This window comes from Pinus tabuliformis, chromosome 1_2 (assembly GCF_031772625.1).
Source record: "Pinus tabuliformis cultivar Carrire ecotype Pingquan chromosome 1_2, CPIR1, whole genome shotgun sequence".
NCBI lineage: Eukaryota > Viridiplantae > Streptophyta > Pinopsida > Pinales > Pinaceae > Pinus > Pinus tabuliformis.
Genome location: NC_142298.1, coordinates 103,940,771 through 103,962,183, shown reverse-complemented (window position 1 = coordinate 103,962,183; position 21,413 = coordinate 103,940,771). Strand labels below are relative to the sequence as shown.

General features: G+C 33.6%; 1 protein-coding gene across 1 annotated transcript; it reads right to left on the bottom strand.

Moving 5' to 3' along the window:
* Positions 1 to 6,065: 6,065 nt before the first annotated feature.
* LOC149204711 (glutathione S-transferase U17-like) lies at positions 6,066 to 7,110 on the bottom strand. Its single transcript, XM_089393357.1, has 2 exons — positions 6,693 to 7,110; positions 6,066 to 6,562 (listed from the first exon to the last, which is right to left on the bottom strand). Exons 1-2 carry the CDS (start codon positions 7,023 to 7,025, stop codon positions 6,182 to 6,184), a joined length of 714 nt encoding a protein of 237 aa, XP_089249483.1. The 5' UTR covers positions 7,026 to 7,110; the 3' UTR covers positions 6,066 to 6,181.
* Positions 7,111 to 21,413: the final 14,303 nt, after the last annotated feature.

Here is a 21,413-nt window from a genome sequence, read left to right as displayed (position 1 = left end):
AGAAATCAAACTAGAATTTGGTATTTCTACACAATAACCACTTTTATTCATCAAAATGAAAATTTAAAGGACCACCGCGGCAAAGGAGGTGAAAATACATTGTTTTCCTTTTGAAGCAATCATTTTTGCCTCAAAATGACTGTGTCATATATTTTTATGCAATATTAGATAACTTTAAATGTGAAACAAGGCATAATTTGATTTGACCATATCTTGTAAACCATGCATAAATTGAGCTTGAAATTTTGAAGGTAAATACATCATGGTGGTGTAAATAAATACAAAAAATTCAATAAACTCCAATAAATAATTTTCAAGAAAATGGTGCCATCACCCACATCCATTTCTCGCTTTTCTCGATATTCATCTATTAACTGAGACTATTTATAAAAAATATGCGAGACTATTTATGAAAAATATGCATAAAGGTGATGGTAAAAACCTTAGAAAAAATCATTAGAAACCAATTTGTCATTTGAGATATATTTGAGATGTATTGGATAAGCATGTATGTTACAAGAAGTGGACACATTCTATGGAGAAAGGTGAAAGTGTTGGTCAACGTATAATTCAATAATAGAGTACTTGATCCACATCAACACCAAATTAGCCATAAGGTCATGTACTCTTATCCACCAATTCCAAATAGTAAATATGATGTAAAATTATGATGAGAAACCATTATAAATATAACATTGTTTACGAAATTTCATTTTTCCACCATCTCTTCAATTTTGTAAACCAACTCGTACTATCATCCATCCCTTTCATTTTCACTAATTTTCATTGTGTTTTCCTTTCATGATACACTTAAACCTTGTTCGAAACTGAGTCTTTATGATGATAATCAAAACTCAACATACAAGGATACAACAGATGAATTCAAAAAATAGGAAATCAAGACAATTTTAACAAGTAGCTTGACAAGTTTTTCGCTGGAAATTGATTACGAAATCAATAAGGATAGTGAAACAAAGAATATGAAACATAATACATTGGCTAATAATTCCGTAATATATGTTTATGGTTTTGTGGGACACCTGGAAGAGGCTTTCAAATTATTCAAGTGAACTTAAATTTATGTTCACGAGGCCTTAACAGTTATTGAGGCTGATAAAAAGGTAGGCTGCCCCATTTTATTTTTCTAATAAGGTACTTGGAAGACAAAAGTTAGAAAAGAAGTCAACATCGGTATGCTCTGTCAAGCAATTGAAGGCAATAAATAAACAACTCTTGAGGATGAAGTTTTGATCTAGATCAACTCGTTACTTTGAAGGATGGAGGTACGCAATAGCTAGAAGGTGAAAGGTTGTTTGAATAGTGTGCTTCATTAGAGGCCGATGATTTAGATTGGCTTGATATCATCAGATAATTTCATGGGTATCATAATTCAACTATACTACAAATTGCATCATTGGTTAGAATTATGAAACATTTTCATGTTGTTCACAAGGATGTTAACACGGTAGTTTTTTCATTTACCTTTGAGAATGAAATATTGCAATGGTTTGAGATTCATGGAAAGAGACAAGTTTATACACATGAAAATAAAGTCGAGCATCAGATAGTGAATACCAAAAAGCTTCAATAACATGGTGATTAACTACATTAAGGAAACTTAAATCAAAGACTAGTTTTGTAAAGCATAGTTTTCAAATTTTGTCAAAGGTAAAAAGGTAACATTTTATTTGTTTATTTGAAGCATGAGATAGTGAGTACCAAAAAGCTTCAACAACATGGTGATTAACTACATCAAGGAAACTTAAATCAAAGACTAGTTTTGTAAAGCATAGTTTTCAAATTTTTTCAAACGTAAAAAGGTAACATTTTATTTTTTTATTTGAAGCATCAGATCGTGAGTACCAAAAAGCTTCAACAACATGGTGATTAACTACATCAAGGAAACTTAAATCAAAGACTAGTTTTGTAAAGCATAGTTTTCAAATTTTGTCAAAGGTAAAAAGGTAACATTTTATTTGTTTATTTGAAGTAAAGTAAATAAAATAGAATATAGAAACATTAATAATTCATCTCACTCACATTATATGATATCTAAATCTATCATAGCTCATTAAAACCCATTATATCTCATGATATCCCATTTTGTATATGGAATGATGATCACTCTATAAGGTTGAATAATTCACTTGTTTTGTCAACTTTTTTACTTAGTCTTTATCCATCTTTTACTTTGGAAAACCACTCCATCCATCCTTTCATATTATGAATATTTTCATTTATGTATACATGTGTGACATGAGAAACAAGGTTACAAGAGCTATAATTCTAAGGTAAATGTCTATATTTCTATCATTTTTGTGTGTTTCTTCTTTGAGCAAGTTAAAACATGTTAAATTGCTCAATTTTACATTTTTTTGTAGCCGCCTACAAATTCTTTAGTGAAATCATAGGTTGTTGAACTTCAATCAATGTCTTAGCAAAACTAGAAGATGGAGAATGTAACAAAAACATTGAGTAAGGATATCCACCCATTTAGCATAGTAAAGGAGCGCATGTGTCACTCTAATAACTTGGTCAATGTCTTGTTGAATGAGGTGTGCTACTGGCAGAGTACACAACAAATATGAGTGATAGAGCATACCAGATAATTATTCAAGTTTATTAAGGAATGGTAGAAGAAAGATAACGCATTGCCAAAGAAAGAAGGATACATTCTGGAGCAAATATGTTGATCAATTTTGCTACTATCCTTCATTTTCATGAGGACGCGCCAAGATATCATTGTGTGGGACATGTTAGGTTATTGATTTGTCATCATTTTATCATTATTGTCATCATTTTATCATTATTTATAGTCATCCTTTTAACCATTTGTGTCATTCCTTCATCCATTGATTACCCTATTTTCCATAATTTCTCACAAAAAATCATGATTGTTTCCAATTCACAAAGTGGTTAATTATCATATATTTCCCTTATTTTTTATGAGTTGAGAAAAATTATGCTTGGTTTTACTAATGATAATTTGTTAGTTCGACTTCAATAGCTCAATGTAAGTTTCATTAGCCATCTCTGTGCTCGGATTATTAACACCGCCCAAGAAGAAAATCAGGCACATGGGTTTTGTTTCTAAGAACCCCAATATGGATTTTTGTTGTTAAAATATCACGGAGCTCACATGTGTGAACCTCCCATATTTCATCAAAGACAATAAGCAATAATTTTCACTAGTCAACTTCAGATGCATTTTCTAAGCAAATTAAAATGACTTTTTAAAAATGAGAAGATGGGTTTTTTTTTGTATAACAAGCCTATTTAAGCTCCACACAAATGGATTCCTCCAAATCCAAACCATTAAAGATATATGTTTGGTTATTTGAGCCCTATTTTTTCTAAATTACAAGAATGAACAATTTGCTAATGTGCTAATGTGTCATTCAACAGCAAGTCAACAAAGAGACTGGCATGAGATGTTCTTTACTAAATTCATGGGAAGAAGATAATGTTAAGTAGAGATAGGCTAATCTTTGATCCAAATATCAATCAAAATATATTTTATTTATTCTCTAATTGATATATTAATATCTCATGATCAGAATTCAAGCAATAAAACTTTGACTTCGTTGTTTCTTCAAAACTATATAAAATATTGTAATCTCTTTTATGAGAGGGGACATAGATGTTATGTAACTTTGAACAAGTTATGTACACATAATTTTCATCAGTTTAATATCATATTTTCTCTTTTGTTGTCATCGTGTTTTGGTGAGTAGATTGTAGCAGTCATAGTAATGTTTTATTTTCCATACTTTGTTTTATTTTAGTTTGTTTTCTTTTGAGTCCTTTGTTTTCTTTTCATAAGTAGTTTTTTATTTTCACTCGTCGTGTTTCTTCTTTTACATGATAGATCAAAGACAAAAAATATTTAGATTATAGCTTTATACTTTTGGATGAGTAGATTGCAATGTATTCATAGCAATGTTTTCTTTTCCATAATTTTTTTTCTTTTACTTTGTTTTATTTCACATTCGAATCCTTTATCTTCTTTTCATAAGTAGTCTTTATTTTCACTGAGTATGTTTCTTCTTTTACATGATAGATCAAAGACAAAAAACATTTAGATTCTAGCTTTATACTTTTGCATTTATTTTTAGTTCTTAGATTTCGTATTCATTTCTAGTCTTATAGTCATAATATATGGTTTATGAACACATCGTTTTATTCACATAGCTACTTGCATAATATAAACCACCATCATAAGTTTTACATGGAAGAATTCTAAAGCATTGGTCATATGCCTTCTGAATATTTTCAATTCATGTTTCTTAAGACATGTGTGTTTCCTTCATACACAATTTCTATTGTTTCCATGAATAGTGATTACTACTTTCATAGAGTAATATTCTTTTGCTTTTATGAGAATAGAGTAGTGCCTTCTAGCATAAGTTTTGTTTACTTTCATGTGAATAGAAGTTGTCTTTGCTTGTAATATTGCTCTCTTACTATAAGAGCCTTTACTTCTATTAGATTAAAAATTTCTTTTTTTTTATTGTATAGTCGTCTATGATTTGAATATATAGAATACATTTCATATTGATTTTATAGATTTTTTTAGAGAAATTGTCTTGCTTTCCTAAAATGAGAATTTCAGGAACCAAATGTGTGTGCTTTTCCCAAAAGAGTTTCATTGAAGAATAGACTCATGTTTGCATCCCATGACATTTTAGATTAGGATTTCAATTCATAACACTTTCACTTCGTCCATTTCATATGCTTTTATAGAATCATTTTTATCCCCCGTCATAGTTTAACAATTAATTTCTCATTTGTAGATTCAAACACTTCTATAATTGAACGCTAATTGCACATATAGTGTAGTGTACTTTTCAATTTTACTTACCTAGATTGATTGACAATTTAATGTAAAGTAATTTGGAGCACAATTAAATTACCCAACAAGAAGGACCTGTGAACTTGTCTTCACCACCAAGAAGTATAAAGAAGTAAAAATGAATCTAAACTTGCATCTCCTCCTTTCTAAAAAAAATCTACTATCCTTTCATTTCTTTCTTTCTATATATATATATATATATATATATATAGATAGATATCCTTTTTATAAATAAAACAAATCATATACCTATAATATATAACCAAGTATATAAAAAAATTACAATAATCTGATTTATATAATTATGTTAATTAACATGTTTTTTTAATTGGAAAGAGGGTATTAGTTTGTAGATTTTTTTATATTGTAGAGATTATTACTATCGTTTTATTAAAGATTATGATTTAATTAATTAAGTTACTTGCATTTTATGAATGTGGATATGTGGATATTTGATTATTTGTATTATTAAAAGGTATTTTAGTTACATAGCTAACTTCCAACCTTAAAATTTGAATAATTTCCAACCTTATTATAAAAATGACATTCATCAACCATTTAATTTATATAATTAAACTAATAAATAAAATATATTTCTATATCTTCTTTTACCTATTAAAAATATCTTATAAAAAATTGATAAATATATTATATTTAAAAATATAATATAAAAATTTGATAAATATATTATATATCTGCCCAAGTAAGTCACATAAAATATAGATCTGAGGTTCATGTGCAAGCCATTAACAAATTCCAGTGTCATTCCTAATAAATGCATATATACTCGTTGAAATTATGTGTTGTTTTCATTAATAACTATTATGAGGAATTGAGGAATTGCTAGCTACATACGTACATGCAAAATAACAAAAAATCAAGATTCCATATGTAAAGGACCGCATACAAAATAGGCTATGCATTTTATAACTGCCAACCCATGGTTAAATTTGCTGACTCCTTTTGTACAAAAAAAATATTTTTATTAGGAAAACAACAAAATTATAGTAGTGCTCTATTTTATCAAGGTGAAGTAACTGGTAATGATGATGCGTAAGTGATGGAGATGGAATACCAAACACTAGGGAACGCTTTAATCTTGATGAAGCGAACAATTTTTTAGGAAAGCTCATGGGACGGCATCTCTGCAAGTTTTGTTTTCCCTGAAGTCAAAGTACATGGAAGAAAGTGAAAACTGATAGAACACCAACAATTCAACAAGCATACAATCAATCAAACTGACAACATAAAATTAAAAACAATCTGGAGGATAACATCCAATTAAATACAGTCTTCTTCTATCTTAATTTAATGGCCGAATGACTTCCGCTAATTGGCAGCAGGTAGGGATGCAAATTTGACTCTTGTGGCGCATATAAATTCCACCAGCTTGACCGGATCCGGCATAACTTCTTTCACTCCATCGGCCTCACAGAACCGATCCATCCATGCACTTAACAGCGGCATCTTCTCCGCGTCTATCAAAACTGAATCAGTAGCCTTCTCCAGGGCATTGACAAATGCTAACATACCACCCAATGCGATGTCAACAAAACCGATCCCATCTCCTCCGAAATACGCTTTTCCCAAGAAACAGAGGTTCGTTCGCAGAGCTTCCTCCAGTATAAGAAAGTTCGCCACCGTTTCTTCCACCGCTTTCTGGCACTGCTCTCCTTGGCCCGTAAAAACTGCCCGAATGCATGGTAGCAGCTGAAGCCACACACAAAGAGCATGGCCGTTTTAGATACTGAGTACAAAAAAGGGCAATTAAAACTTTCGATAATGAAAAAAGCGGGCAGCAGGAAAGGAACGAGAGGGGATTAAAGAGGGGAGTTATTACCTTATCGTCTATGAAGGCAGCCCAGAAGCGCGCAATGGCTCGGTCATATGGATCTTTGGGCATAAGAAATGGTGCCCTAGTGTCCCACGTCTCGTCTATGTACTGCACAATAATCATGGACTCACAAATTGGCTTTCCATTGTGGACGAGCACAGGAATCTTCTTGTGGACAGGGTTCGATTTCAGCAGCAGCTCGCTCTTAGGATTCATAGTCTCTTCGATGTGCTCATAATGGATCCCTTTAAGAGCAAGTGCTATGCGGACCCGCAGCACAAAGGGACTTGATCTGCCACCTAGCAGCTTCACTTGCACCTCTTCTGCACATGTCTCCATCGGGATTGCTCTGAAATTGAATTGTATGCAATCTAATGGCTGCTTTTTCACCGCTATGATACACTAAGCTACTCGCCCGCCCCGGTATATAAGGAGGTCTCGCACTGCCAAGATTCCTGACCAAGTACAATGGCCAGCTGCTTCGCGGATTGCGATCAAGTCCCCACACATCGAAGATCCCACTAAAATTATAAAAATATAAGGGCAAGTGTCATGCATGACGGCAACTTCCACTCGTTTTCTTCGTAGAACCGGGTTTCTTGCACAACAAACCCAACGTGCGTTTGAAGTCGGGGTTTCTTGCCCAACAAACCCAACGTTCGTCATTACAATAATAATTACTTGAACCAGCACTGGAAGTTACAATTTTAAATGGCGCTGTCTGCCTAGACGATAATTTTCGTGTTAAGAATTTGGTCAAATAATTTTTTTATAATTAGACTATTATAATTAGAATATTAGAGTGTTTGAATCGTTCTTAATGATAGAAATAGATTTAATATTATTAAGAATTTTGGAGACACTAAAATTTTGAAGTTCGATAGCCGTGATCCAGATTTTAAATTTTTTTTTCCAGATTTTATAATAGTAGCATATGCATGTTTTGTTCTTATATATGTTTTTATTCAATAATTACGCAGTAAGGAGTTCCCCTCTCAAAAGAACTCTCCTAGCTACCCTCATGTCATAATCTGTGCCATTCGATCTTCCTTTAGACGATTGGTTTAAGATTATCGGTTGATTTGAATGGTTGATACTAAGTCCCAAGTCCATCCATTTCCTAACCGCACAAACCGCTTTCCCAACCGCACAAAGGACTCTGGCTAACCGACTCTGGCTTATGTCCATATCAGGATCTCAACTGCACATGGTTGTGTACATTTTTGCAAAGCGTTTATTTCTCAGTTTGAGTAGCACCAAAATTGGGGCTACCCATTTTAATTTTGTGTGTGCCTTTATAAAGATAGAAACTGCATAATACAAACTAATATGGTTAGCGAAATTGCCCTTATTTCATGGGAATCCAGTGATTAATAGAATTGCAGATTCCAAATTATACATTGTTCAATTTGCAATTTTGTGTCACGGTCAGTTCAAAATAGGCTGAAATAGGTTGAAATGCGTGGGGTACAGTTATCAATTGCAGGGATTGCAAAAAATGCTTGATAGAGTTGGAGGTTTGAATTTCCATCGAATTAGATGACAAAATATTCAGCGGAATTTCTCGAAAACATGGCAGGAAGCGGGGTGCTTTAGATACAACTTAGCCTATGCCTCATGAGGTAACCTTCCTTCATAGTTGAAAAATCTCGATAGTTTATGTACTTAGACAATCTCTATGAGTTACTTTGAGTAATAAATCTTTGCAAAATCACAACCTTCGAGAGGGTGTGACGTAAGTAAGGCTTACGGGATTTAGTGTCGTGAATATTGGGAGATTTGGCAATTCATGGGCGTCCTTGCACTCTGCTTCATTGCACAATAGCTGGTTGAAATTTCCAAAATTCTTCTCTTCAAATGGATTTCCAAACAGCCTTGTGCAATCCCTGGGAAGGGTCCTCTATACAGAGTTAGGATTCCATCTAGTGAGTTTGCCCAATCTAAAAGTAATTTGTGAGTTATTTACTCTAAATTGAATTGTGTTTCTTATTTACCAATTATGTTTATAAATAACTATAGAAAAGTAAAACTCAATTGAAGTTGAAAAAAATTAATATTATTTTGTATAAATGGTTACATAAGTTGTAATGTATCTCCTTAGTTTAGGATTTGTTCCTAGAGTTTAAGAGTTTGTTTGCAACTACCTGATTTCTAGTGATGTACTTAATGATGTAATTGCTCATTTGATGCAAGTAGAGTGTACGAAGAGATTTCTCTTTGTTTGAGTGCAGTCTCCAGGTGCAGTACTCACCTATGAGCTGTAACTCCTTCTTTTTAATTCAAATCTGATTTTTATCTTGGTATCAGAGCGGAGCAAGTAATTTTGTTGCTCAGGCTTTGCGCAAGGAGCCTTTGATAGTCTATGGAAATGGGGAACAGACACGGAGCTTCCATTTCGTTTCTGATCAAGTTGAAGGCCTTATGCGACTTATGGAGGGCGAACATGTTGGTCCTTTCAATCTTGGGAATCCTGGGGAATTTACAATGTTAGAACTTGAACAGGTTGAAGAAGGAAAGGAAGACTCTAACAGTGATTGGGACATTCCATTGCTAATGGAAGAAAACAGTGAGTAAGATGAAGAGCAGGAGCAGAAACAAGAAGAAGAGGTAACAGGAAATGTAATCAATAATGCAAGCCCCGAAAAGGTTGAAATAGACAGATTTGAGGTAAGTCCCCTACCAAGGAGATCAAGTAGGAATACTCGATTATCTTCTAAACTGAAAGACTATGCATTAATGTCAAAGTTTTTAAACATTGTAGAACTTGGAAATTATGAGGAAGCAAGTAAATGTGATGCATGGAGGGCTGCAATGTATGAGGAAATAGAATCAATAAACGGAAACCATATTTGGGATTTGGTTGAATTGCCTGAAGGTAAAACCCCCATAGGATGCAAATGGCTATATAAACCAAAAATAAATGCAGATGGGAGTATAGAGAAATTTAAAGCTAGACTGGTAGCAAAGGGTTACTCACAGAAAGAGGGAATAGATTTCGATGACACCTTTGCTCCTGTAGCCAAATCAAACACCATTAGAATGCTAATTTCCTTAGCAACAAAACACAAATGGTAGCTACACCAGCTAGATGGTAAGTCTGCATGTCTGAATGATGACTTGAAGGAAGAAATTTATTCAGTACAGCCTGAAGGTTTTGTGAAAAAGGGGCAGGAACATCTTGTGTGTAAATTGAAAAAGGTACTTTATGGTTTAAAACAGGCACCCAGGTTGTGGTATGAGAAAACTGACTCATTTTTTGTACAGCATGGCTTTTTCATAGGAGCTTGAATGATCAATATCTGTATACCAAGTTTAATAAACAAAGGAAAATTAGTTTGATTTCTTTGTATGTAGATGATATGATTGTAACAGGGAATGCTAGCAATCTGATCAAAGAAATCAGATGTCACAAGTGTATGAGATGGAAAGACTCTGGACAAACCTTTCTTACTCAAGCGAAATATGCCAGAAACTTGCTGGAAAGGTTCAGAATGATTATTCTAGTAGGTTTTTCATATTCCGATTGGGCAGGTAACTTGGATGATCGAAGATCTATCATAGGTTACGCATTCAGCATTGGATCCGGGGTCATAGCATGGAGCAGCAAAAAGCAGAGAACTGTACCTCTGTTTCATCGAGAGAAACTACAATCAAAAGAGATATGTGTTGAATATTGTAAAACTTGTGATAACATGGCTGATATGTTTACTAAGCCTCTTGGGCATGTAAAGTTTGAATTGTTTAGAGGGATGCTAGGAGTTCAGGATAATCCTTTCTCCATTAAGGGGGGGAGTTGAAAATAATTTATATTATTTTGTATTAATGGAGAAATGGTTACATAAGTTGTAACGTATCTCCTTAGTTTAGGATTTGTTCCTAGAGTTTAGGAGTTTGTTTGCAACTACCTGATTTCTAGTGATGTACTTAATGATGTAATTGCTCATTTGATGCAAGTAGAGTGTACGGAGAGATTTCTCTTTGTTTGAGTGCAGTCTCCAGGTGCAGTACTCACCTGTGAGTTGTAACTCCTTTTTAATTCAAATATGATTTTTATCTATTGAAACTCAATAACCATGCAAATGAATATAACCAATAGCAACATATAAAATCATACGTTTAATACGAAAATCAATTAGCTGTAGCCGCAAGGTTTTAAAGAACTGGTGGTTAAAAGATGAAACTCTCGAATTTCCCTCTCAAAAAAATCCCAAAGGGTGGCAGAAATTTTTCTATAGGTTTTCTTTTTTACTATATAATAAATTTCTTATACTAAATTAATGTTATTATAATAGTTTATTTATGCATATAAGGTATATATCGTTTAATTTTCTTGAACATTGCTCAAAATTATCTATCAAAACTATCTATACTACAATGGTTGACAATTTAGGATATCTCTTTTTTTCTTCTATAGAATATTAAGATTCTAATATTTTTTTATAAATTTATTTTCATTTATTAATTTATTGAGTGTTTGAGTCTAAACCATATAGTTTTATCAATATGAGAAGAAAGTGTCTTGAAAATTACTTCTTGAATTTCTCGAATTAGTTATTAGTGAAATTAGAAAATGTCCACATAAAATTACACATATATCCTCTTCACTATAATAATCCCTTCATGACCAATTCTCTGGAATATATATGTATATATATTCCTTCCAGTTCTATTCTTGATTTTTTATGATAAATTTTATTTCACATTCCAAGATTATTTGTCTAATCATAAAACAACATATTATTTCGAAATTTAATTATATAATTTTTTTATTAAATATCTAAACTATAATGACCCAATTACATGTATCTAAAACGAAAGTACATGTAGCTAAAAACGAGCCAACTACCTGTAACTAAAACGAAACAAGCAGACTACATGCATACTTTGAATTTCATGTAACTCATACCTAAATTGCTAGCTAAAGCGAAACGAGTAAACAACATGCATACTTTGAATTTCATGTAACTCATACCCAAATTGCTTACTAGACTCATAGAGAATATATATATATTATTTAAATTACTAAATTACTTACTAGATTCATAGAATGAATATATATATATATATATATATGTGTGTGTGTGTGTGTGTGTTATATTTAAATTACATGAATACTATATGTCATTTAAATTACAAGAATACTATAAGTATTCAATGTTTTCCTCGCCCAAAGGATTATTCACTAATTCCAAAGTCATACCAAGATGTTTATGATAAATTTTATTTTACATTCCAAGATCATGTATCTAATCATAAGACACCATATTATTTGGAAATTTAGTTATATAACTTCTTTATTAAATATCCAAACTATAATGAGCCAAGTACATGTAACTAAAACTAAAAGACTACATGCATACTTTGAATTTCATGTAACTCATACCCAAATTGCTTCCTAAATTGCCTACTAGACACATAGAGAATATATATATATATATATATATATATATATATATATATATATATATACTAAATTGCTTAAAGCGAGTATATATGCTATTTAAATTACATGAATGCTATAAGTATTCCATGTTTTCTTTATCCAAAGGATTATTCACTAATTCTTTGTGGTTTTATTCTTTAATTAATTAGTTATTTTAACATAATATCGTCAACTTACTATTGTAGTTTTATTCTTTAATTAATTAATTATTTTAACATAATATTGTTAGCTTACAAAAAAATTATATATGTTATTTAAACTACTAAATTGCTTAGTACATTCATAGAGACTATATATATATATATATATATATATATATATATATATATATATATATGCTATTTAAATTACATGAATATTATAAGTATTTCATCTTTTCCTTACCCAAAAGATTGTTCACTAATTATTTATGGTTTTATTCTTTCATTAAATAGTTCTTTTAACATAATATTTGTGAGCTTACTAAAAAGTTATAATGATTTTTTACTACAATCTATATTTAATATACGCATCCACATGTAAAATAGTTTTTATATAATATAGTTATAAAGGCTTTACAATAGAATCTAGAACTGATATCGAATCTCTATTAGATAATATATATGAATAATTACCCCGTAAGATGTTTCCCTCTGAGAAAAACTTTCCTAGGTGCCACATTGCACCATTTTGCACCTTCGGATTTAATGTTAGATGATTGAACAATAGTCAACTATCCGATTAATAGTTAGTTAATAGTGATTAAGAATATTTTTAGTTAATAGTTAATAATATTTAACAAACTGATTTAAACTCTTTTCCTTCCTTATCTTCATATTGTGAGAGAGGTTTTAGTGGTACTGAGATAAAAAATGTTTTCAGAGAGTTCGAGAGCTTGTTACATTGTGATGCATTCCATGTTTAGCATGCATGGTACCAAGAGCTCTCGTAGGGATTTTTTGTTCCTTTTCTGCATATTGGTGACGGTGTAGTGGGAGAGCTCAAGGAGGCAAGTTCTTAGATGAGCTTTTGAGGATCGATTGGAACCACCAACATGCATACCTTTTAAATCTTTCATTTCCAAGAAGCTGGTTTAGATCACTTATATAATCTAGTGGTAAGGGAAATTGATAGACAAACATTTATTCCCCGCCTAGTCTTGTATTAAATGCCTTTGCTATGGGTAGATAAGTTGGAACCACTGCATTTTATACTCTGTATACATATCTAAATTGAATGGATAAGATAGCCCATTGGTTAGTAGCTTTGTATAATTGTTATCTCATTTGTATTCTTTATCGGTTGCTCCCAACAAAAGCGTATTGGATATCCTAAACCGTTTATTCTTTCATTTGTTTCCCGAGCTGGATTTGTTTAACCATTGCTCCGTCCACAATTTGTTAAGAAATGATCTTGGTTTCAACGGTACCCACATCGAGATTCGTCTATTTTTAATAGTATCTATATGGACATTTGTGTAATGAAAAAATTGATTGAGCTTATATTTTCCAAAATGTGTTGTCACTCAAATTGGGCTATAGTTAGAGTACATAACATATCACTTTTTTTTTAATCTATTCTCTTATTCTATATATGCTATCGACTTACGACCTTTCCTTTGAAACATATGGTGCAAATGCTAGTAGCATAATAGTAGCATGATAAAAGTTACTACAACTCTTCTTCATTCATTTTTTTTTCTTGCAAATCAATAAAAATAAATTAATTTTTAGTCAACTGACATCATGTTTCATGGTTTCTACTTTAGCACTCAACACACAATATAAAAGTAGACAACTATTAGAAGAAAAATTGAATAGTGTGGAAATTGATAATTTCCATATATACTACTATAGCAACCTGTGTGAGGGCAGTTTTGAAAAAATATTGCAAGCAAATGGAGATGAAATAAAAAAATTTTAGACATGGTTTTTTCTCAAAATATGGTAATTATAAGTAATGAGCAAATTTCAAAAAAATTGTAATCATAAAGAATATTTGTGAAGGTTTTTAATGTCAACTTTTATTTGTTACCGTCATGCAAAAATCAAACTAGAATTTGGTATTTCTACACAATAACCCCTTTTATTCATCAAAATGAAAAATTAAAGGGTAAAATATTTGGCCTTAAAATGAGTTTGTTTCATATAATTTTTTTTTATGTAATATTAGATAACATGAAATATAAAACAAGGTATAAATTGATTTGACCATATTTTGTAAAGCATGTATCAATTGGCTTTGAAATTTTGAAGATAAATGCATCATGGTAGGCTAAATAAATATTAAAAAAATCAAGAAATTTCAATAAATATTTCTCAAGAAATTGGTGCCATCACCCACATCAATTTTTCATTTTTCTCGAGATTCGTGCATCTATTAATTAAGACTATTTATGAAAAATATGCATAAAAGTGATGGTAAAAACCTTATATTTCTTATATAAATACAATTATGCTTTTTTTGAGTTAAAAATAATGGAGAAATGGTTATATGGTTGTAACGCATCTCCTTAGTTTAGGATTTGTTCCTAGATTTTAGGAGGTTGTTTACAACTACCTAATTTTCAGTGATGTATTTAATATTGTAACATTCATTTGATGTAATGTAGAGTGAATGAGAGAGAGAGTCTCCTCTTTGTTTGAGTGCAGTCTCCAGGTGCTGTACACACCTGTGAGCTGCAACTCCTTCATTTAATTCAAAGTTTGATTTTTATCTTGGTATTAGAGCTTAGGGTAGAGATAGCCTCAATTTTTTTTTTAGGGATGTATCATTAGTTACATATCTGTAGTGGTAGGAGAGCATCTAAATGTATCTATGTGATCAGGTGGAACTACAGTAACACCTAGAGTGAAGACGGATCTCAGATGACTGATCATCTCTGAGTGTAAGAAAGGGTTGGCTTGGACTTGTTGCGCGCCTTCAAAAGTAGAAGCGGATTGGCGCTATTTTTTAAAGAACAGACGTGCCCATTGGCGCGGGTTTGAGGCTGATAAGCGCACCATCGAAATCGTGATTGAATTAACGCGAATCCGTGGCTGTTAATTGTGCCAATTTCGGTGCACCTCATAAATTTTTCTTTTCCGCAATTGGCGCGGATTCGTGGCCGTTCAGAGCGCCAAAGAGCCAACCTCTTTCTCTCTGAAAATCTACAATTTTTCGTTGCAGATTGGAGTTTCCCGGTGGTGGCAAATTGAGGTTCCTTGATCCGCTCGGAGGTAGCAGATCGGACCTGCCCGGTGGTGGCGAATCAGAGCTCTGTGATCTGCTCGGTGGAAGCAGATCGATTTTTTTACCCGGTGGTGGCGCAGTGCAGCTCCTCGATCTGTTCGGTGGAAGCAGATCGCCTTTGCCCGGTGGTGGCATGTTGGAGCTTGTTTGTTGATCTGTTCGGTGGTAGCAGATTGGTTTTGCCCGGTGGTGGCACAGTGAAGTCCCTGATCTATTTGGTGGCAACAGATCGGACTTGCCCAGTGGTGGCACAGTGAAGTCCCTGATCTGTTCGGTGGCAGCAGATTGGACTTGCCCGATGGTGGCATAGTGAAGTTCCTGATCTGTTCGGTGGTAGCAGATCGGACTTGCCCGGTGGTGGCCGATTGGAGTGTTCAGTTGGGCGAAAATGAAAAACAGTATAGAATCATATCTCCACGAGTTTGGAAAACTCAATGGATTGAATTTCTCCAAGTGGAAATTAAAAATGCAAACTTTGCTGGAGAGCGTAAATGCATGGTCGATAGTTGAGGGAAATGAGCAGAGATCTGGAACAGCAACCCAAGAACAAGATTGGGATAGAAGAGAAACGAAAGCAAAAGTTATACTGAAGATGTCCGTTAAGGACAATATTATCCCACATATCAGAGATTCTAAGTCCGCCGCTGATATATGGACAATGATCAAGAACTCGTACGAGACTCAGAATACAAATCGTGTTCTGGCACTCAAGGGAAAACTGTTTGCGTTGAAGATGGACGAGAATGAGTCCGCTGCTAGATTCATGGCCAGAGTCAAGGATCTAAGTGACAAACTGGGAGCTATTGGAGAAAAAGTGTCCAACTCAGATCTAGTCACACTCACATTGAACAGAATGACTGATGAATACCAGACGTTCATCACAGGACTATTAGCGAGGGAGAAAGCCCCTTCATTTGATGAGCTGACAACGATTCTGCTCCAGGAGGAGGAGCGACGACATAATATGAAAACTCAGAGCAATGACCTTGCTCTGATGGCAAAGAGGCGACATTACAGAGGAAAGCAGCACCAGCACCAGCACCAACACCAACACCAGCAACCGCAGCAGTAGCAGCGGAAAGGAGCCAACTCTTTTCAAAAGAGATCAACCAGAGGTATGACTGAGAATTATGTTAAGAGATGTTTTTATTGTGGGAAACTTGGTCATCAGATTAAAGAATGTTATAACCGGTAGGCGGATGAAAGAAGAAGCAAACAGAGGAAACATCAGGGGTGTTTTGCTGGAGAAGAGGAGGACCACAACCATGATCTTCAACTATTCACAGTCGATTGTGCTCTTTCAGCATCAAAGGGAGATGAGGACGACATATGGTATGTCGATTCTGGCGCATCCTCACATATGACCGGTAAGAAGGATTGTTTTGAATTTCTTGAAGAATCTGCATGTGGATCAAAAATTTATCAAGGAGATGATAGTGGGTATGAGATCAAAGGATATGGAGATATTTCTGTGAAGCTATCTAGTGGCGACATTAAACATCTTAAAAATGTATTATATGTTCCAGGAATTAAGAAAAACTTGATCTCTCTCTCAATGATTACAGACCAGGACATGCAAGTGCAATTCTTTAAGAATGGTTGTGTCATTAAGGATAGCCAGATGGAAACAGTTGCAACAGGAGTGTGCGTGGGGAATTTGTACAGATTGGATGCAAAGAGTATGCCACGACAAGCAATGGTTGCAGCTGGATCAACAGTCGAAAATCTCTGGCATTAGAGATTTGGACATCTCAATTTGCAAGACCTCATCTTACTTCAGAAGAAAGGTATGGTCGATGGACTCCCTGTTTTTCATAATGCCAAGCTGGAATGTGATGGATGTGCATTAGGGAAAATTCATAGAGAAGAGTTCCCTTTGCATGTCAACAGAAAGGAAAGAGGCATCCTAGAACTAGTGCATACAAATAGTTGTGGACCTATGCAAACTAGGTCCTTAGGAGGTGCATATTATTTTCTGTTGTTTATAGATGATTGCACTAGGTTTTCATGGGTGTATTTTTTAAGTAAAAAGAGTCAATCCTTTCGGTACTTTAAAGAGTTCAAATCTATGATAGAGAACCAAACAGGAAAGAGGATAAAGATTCTCTGCTCGAACCAAGGGGGAGAATACAAGTTAGGAGAGTTCATGAACTTCTGCAAGCAACATGGGATTATGTAGCAATTCACAGTGCCACACACTCCACAGCAGAATGGAGTAGCAAAACGCAAGAACAGAACTCTTGTGGAGTGCGCGAGAAGTATGCTTCAAGGTAAAGGTCTATCGAATGGTCTTTGGGCAGAAGCCATTAATACTGCTATTTATTTAAAGAATAGAAGTCCTACTAAATGTATAGGCTTCAAAACCCCCTTTGAAGCATTGTTTGGACTCAAGCCAGCAGTTAGTCACTTAAGAATATTTGGATCTAAAGCTTATGCTCATATACCAAAAGCAAATAGAAAGAAGTTAGACCCCAAAGCCTTGAAATGTATATTTGTTGGATATGGCACAGAGTATAAGGCATAGAAGTTATATAATCCTGTGACTCATAAAGTTTTTGCAAGAAGAGATGTTATTTTTCATGAACAGGCTGAAGATGGAAAGGAAGATTCTAACAGCGACAACCACATTCCATTGCTGATAGAAATGAACAGTGACGAAGATGAAGAGTAGGAGCAGGAGCAAAAATAGGAAGAAGTAGCAGCAGATAGTGTAATAAGTGATGATGCAGGATCGGAAAGAGCTGAAACAGATAGACTTGAGGTAAGCCCTCTACCTAGAAGATCAGGTAGAAAGACTAGACTACCTGCTAAATTGAAAGGCTATGCTTTAATGCCCAAAATTTTAAACATTGTAGAACCTTCAAACTATGAAGAAGCAAGCAAATCAGATGCATGGAGGGCTGCAATGCATGAGGAAATTGAATCAATATATAGAAATCATACTTGGGATTTAGTTGAGTTGCCTGAAGGAAAAACCCCCATAGGATGTAAGTGGCTATATAAACCTAAGATAAATGCAGATGGGAGTGTAGAAAAATTCAAAGCTAGACTGGTAGCAAAGGGTTACTCACAGTAAGAAGGAATAGATTTCGATGACACCTTTGCCCCTGTAGCTAAATTAAATACAATTAGAATGCTAATTTCTTTAGCAACAAAACATAAATGGAAGCTACACCAGCTAGATGTTAAGTCTGCATTTCTGAATGGAGAATTAAAGGAAGAAATTTATTTAGTACAGCCTCCTGGTTTTGTGAAAAATGGGCAGGAGCATTTAGTGTGTAAATTGCATAAGGCACTTTATGGTTTGAAACAAGCACCCAGGTCATGGTATGAGAAAATTGATTCATTTTTTATACAGCATGGTTTTCATAGGAGCCTCAACGATCCAAACCTATATACCAAGATAAATAAACAGAGGCAAATCATTTTGATTTCTTTGTATGTGGATGACATGATCATAACAGGAAATGCAAATAATTTGATCAAAGAAATCAAGCAACAAATGTCACAGGTATTTGAAATGAAAGACCTTGGAGATCTTCATTATTGCCTAGGATTGGAGGTGTGGAAAGATTCTGGTCAAACTTTTCTAACTCAAGGAAAGTATGCTAGAACCCTGTTGGAAAGATTTAGAATGGAACAGTGCAAAACAACAACAACACCATTGCAACAGAATCTCAAGTTAAGCAGTGACGATGGCACAAAACAGGTGGATGCCACTTTGTATAGATAGCTAGTGGGAAGTTTGATATATCTCACGACAACTAGACCTGATCTGGCATATTCTGTTAGTGTGCTGAGCCAGTTTATGTCCAAACCACTTGAAAGTCACTGGATTGCAGCAAAATGTGTGTTGAGGTACCTTAGTGGTACTTGTAATTATGGTATTTTATACACTGACATTTCTGATGTTATTTTAGCAGGTTATTCAGATTCTGATTGGGCAGGTGACCTGGATGATCGTAGATCCATCACAGGTTACGCATTTAGTATTGGATCCGGGGTTATTTCGTGGAGTAGCAAAAAGCAAAGTACTGTAGCATTATCATCATGTGAAGCTGAGTACCAGGCGTTGTGTGCAGCTACATGTGAAGCCATCTGGTTGAGAAGATTGCTTAGCGATGCAGGCGAAGGACAGAAAGAAGCAACCAGCATCAAAACTGACAACCAGAGCACAATAAAGCTTGCATACAATCCATTTTTCCATAAAAATACCAAACATATTGACACTCAGTTTCACTTTGTTCGAGAAAAGATACAGTCTAAAGAAATATGTGTGGATTATTGTAACACTTGTGATAATTTAGCTGATATTTTTACTAAGCCTCTAGGGCGAGTAAAGTTTGAGTTATTTAGAGGGATGTTAGGAGTGCAGAATAACCCTTTCTCCATTAAGGGGGGGAGTTAAAAATAATGGAGAAATGGTTATATGGTTGTAACACATCTCCTTAGTTTAGGATTTGTTCCTAGAGGTTAGGAGTTTGTTTACAACTACCTAATTTTCATCGATGTATTTAATATTGTAATATTCATTTGATTTAATGTAGAGTGAACAAGAGAGAGAGTCTCCTCTTTGTTCGAGTGCAGTCTCCAGGTGCTGTACACACCTGTGAGTTGCAACTCCTTCATTTAATTCAAAGTTTGATTTTTATCTTTCTGTCCTAAAAAACCTTAGAAAAATTCATTAGAAACCAATTGACCATAAGATCATGTACTCTTATCCACCCATTCCAAATGGTAAATATGAAGTAAAATTATGATGGGAAACCATTACAAATATTACATTGTTTTCGAAATTTCATTTTTCCACCATCTCTTTCATTTTGCAAACCAAGTCGTACTATCATACATCCCTTTCATTTTCATTGTATTTTCCTTTCACGATAAACTTAAACCTGGTTCAAAACTGAGTCTTTATAATGATAATCAAAACTCAACATACAAGGATACAATAGATGAATTAAAAAAATAGCAAATCAAGCCAATTTTAAGAAGTAGCTTGACAAGTTTTCTCGTTGGAAATTGAGTATGGAATCAATACGGGTAGTGAAATCAAGCCTATGAAACATAATACATTGGCTTATAATTCCTTAATATATGCTTATGGTTTTGTGGGACGCCTGGAAGAGCCTTTGAAATTATTCAAGTGAACCTAAACTTATGTTCATGAGGCATTAACAGTTATTGAGGATGATAAAAAGGTAGGTTGCCACATTTTCTTTTGCTAATAAGGTACCTGGAAGTCAAAAGTTAGAAAACAAGTCAACATCGGTATCCTTTATCAATCAATTGAAGGCAATCAAGCAACAACTCTTGAGGATGAAGTTTTGATTTAGATCAACTCGTTACTTAGAAGGATGGAGGTATGGAATACTTAGAAGGTGAAAGGTTGTTTGAATATTGTGCTTCATTAGAGGTCGATGATTTAGATTGGCTTGATATTATTAGATAATTTTATGGGTATTATAATTCAATTATATTACAAATTGCATCATTGGTTAGAATTGTCAAACATTTTCATGTTTTTCAGAAGGATGTTAACACAATAGTTTTTTCATTTACCTTTGAGAATGAAGTATATCAATGGTTTGAGGTTCATGGAAAGAGACACATTTATACACATGAAAATAAAGTTCATTTTAGTGAGTACCAAAAATCTTCAATAACATGGTAATTAACTACATCAAGGAAACTTAAATCAAAGACTAGTTTTTTAAAAGCATAGTTTTCAAATCTTGTCAAAGGTAAAAAGGTAACATATTATTTGTTTATTTGAAGTAAAGTACAAAAAATAACATATATAAACATTAATAATTCATCTCATTCACATTCTATGATATCTAAATCTATCGTAACCCATTAAAACCTATTATATCTCATGATATGCCATTTTGTATATCGAATGATGATTATTCTATAAGGTTGAAGAATATACTTGTTTTGTCTTTTTTACTTAGTCTTGATCTTTTTTTACTTTAGAAAACCACTCCATCCATCCTCTCATATTATGAATATTTTCATTTATGTATACATGTGTTACATGAGAAACAAGGCTACAAGAGCTATAATTCTAA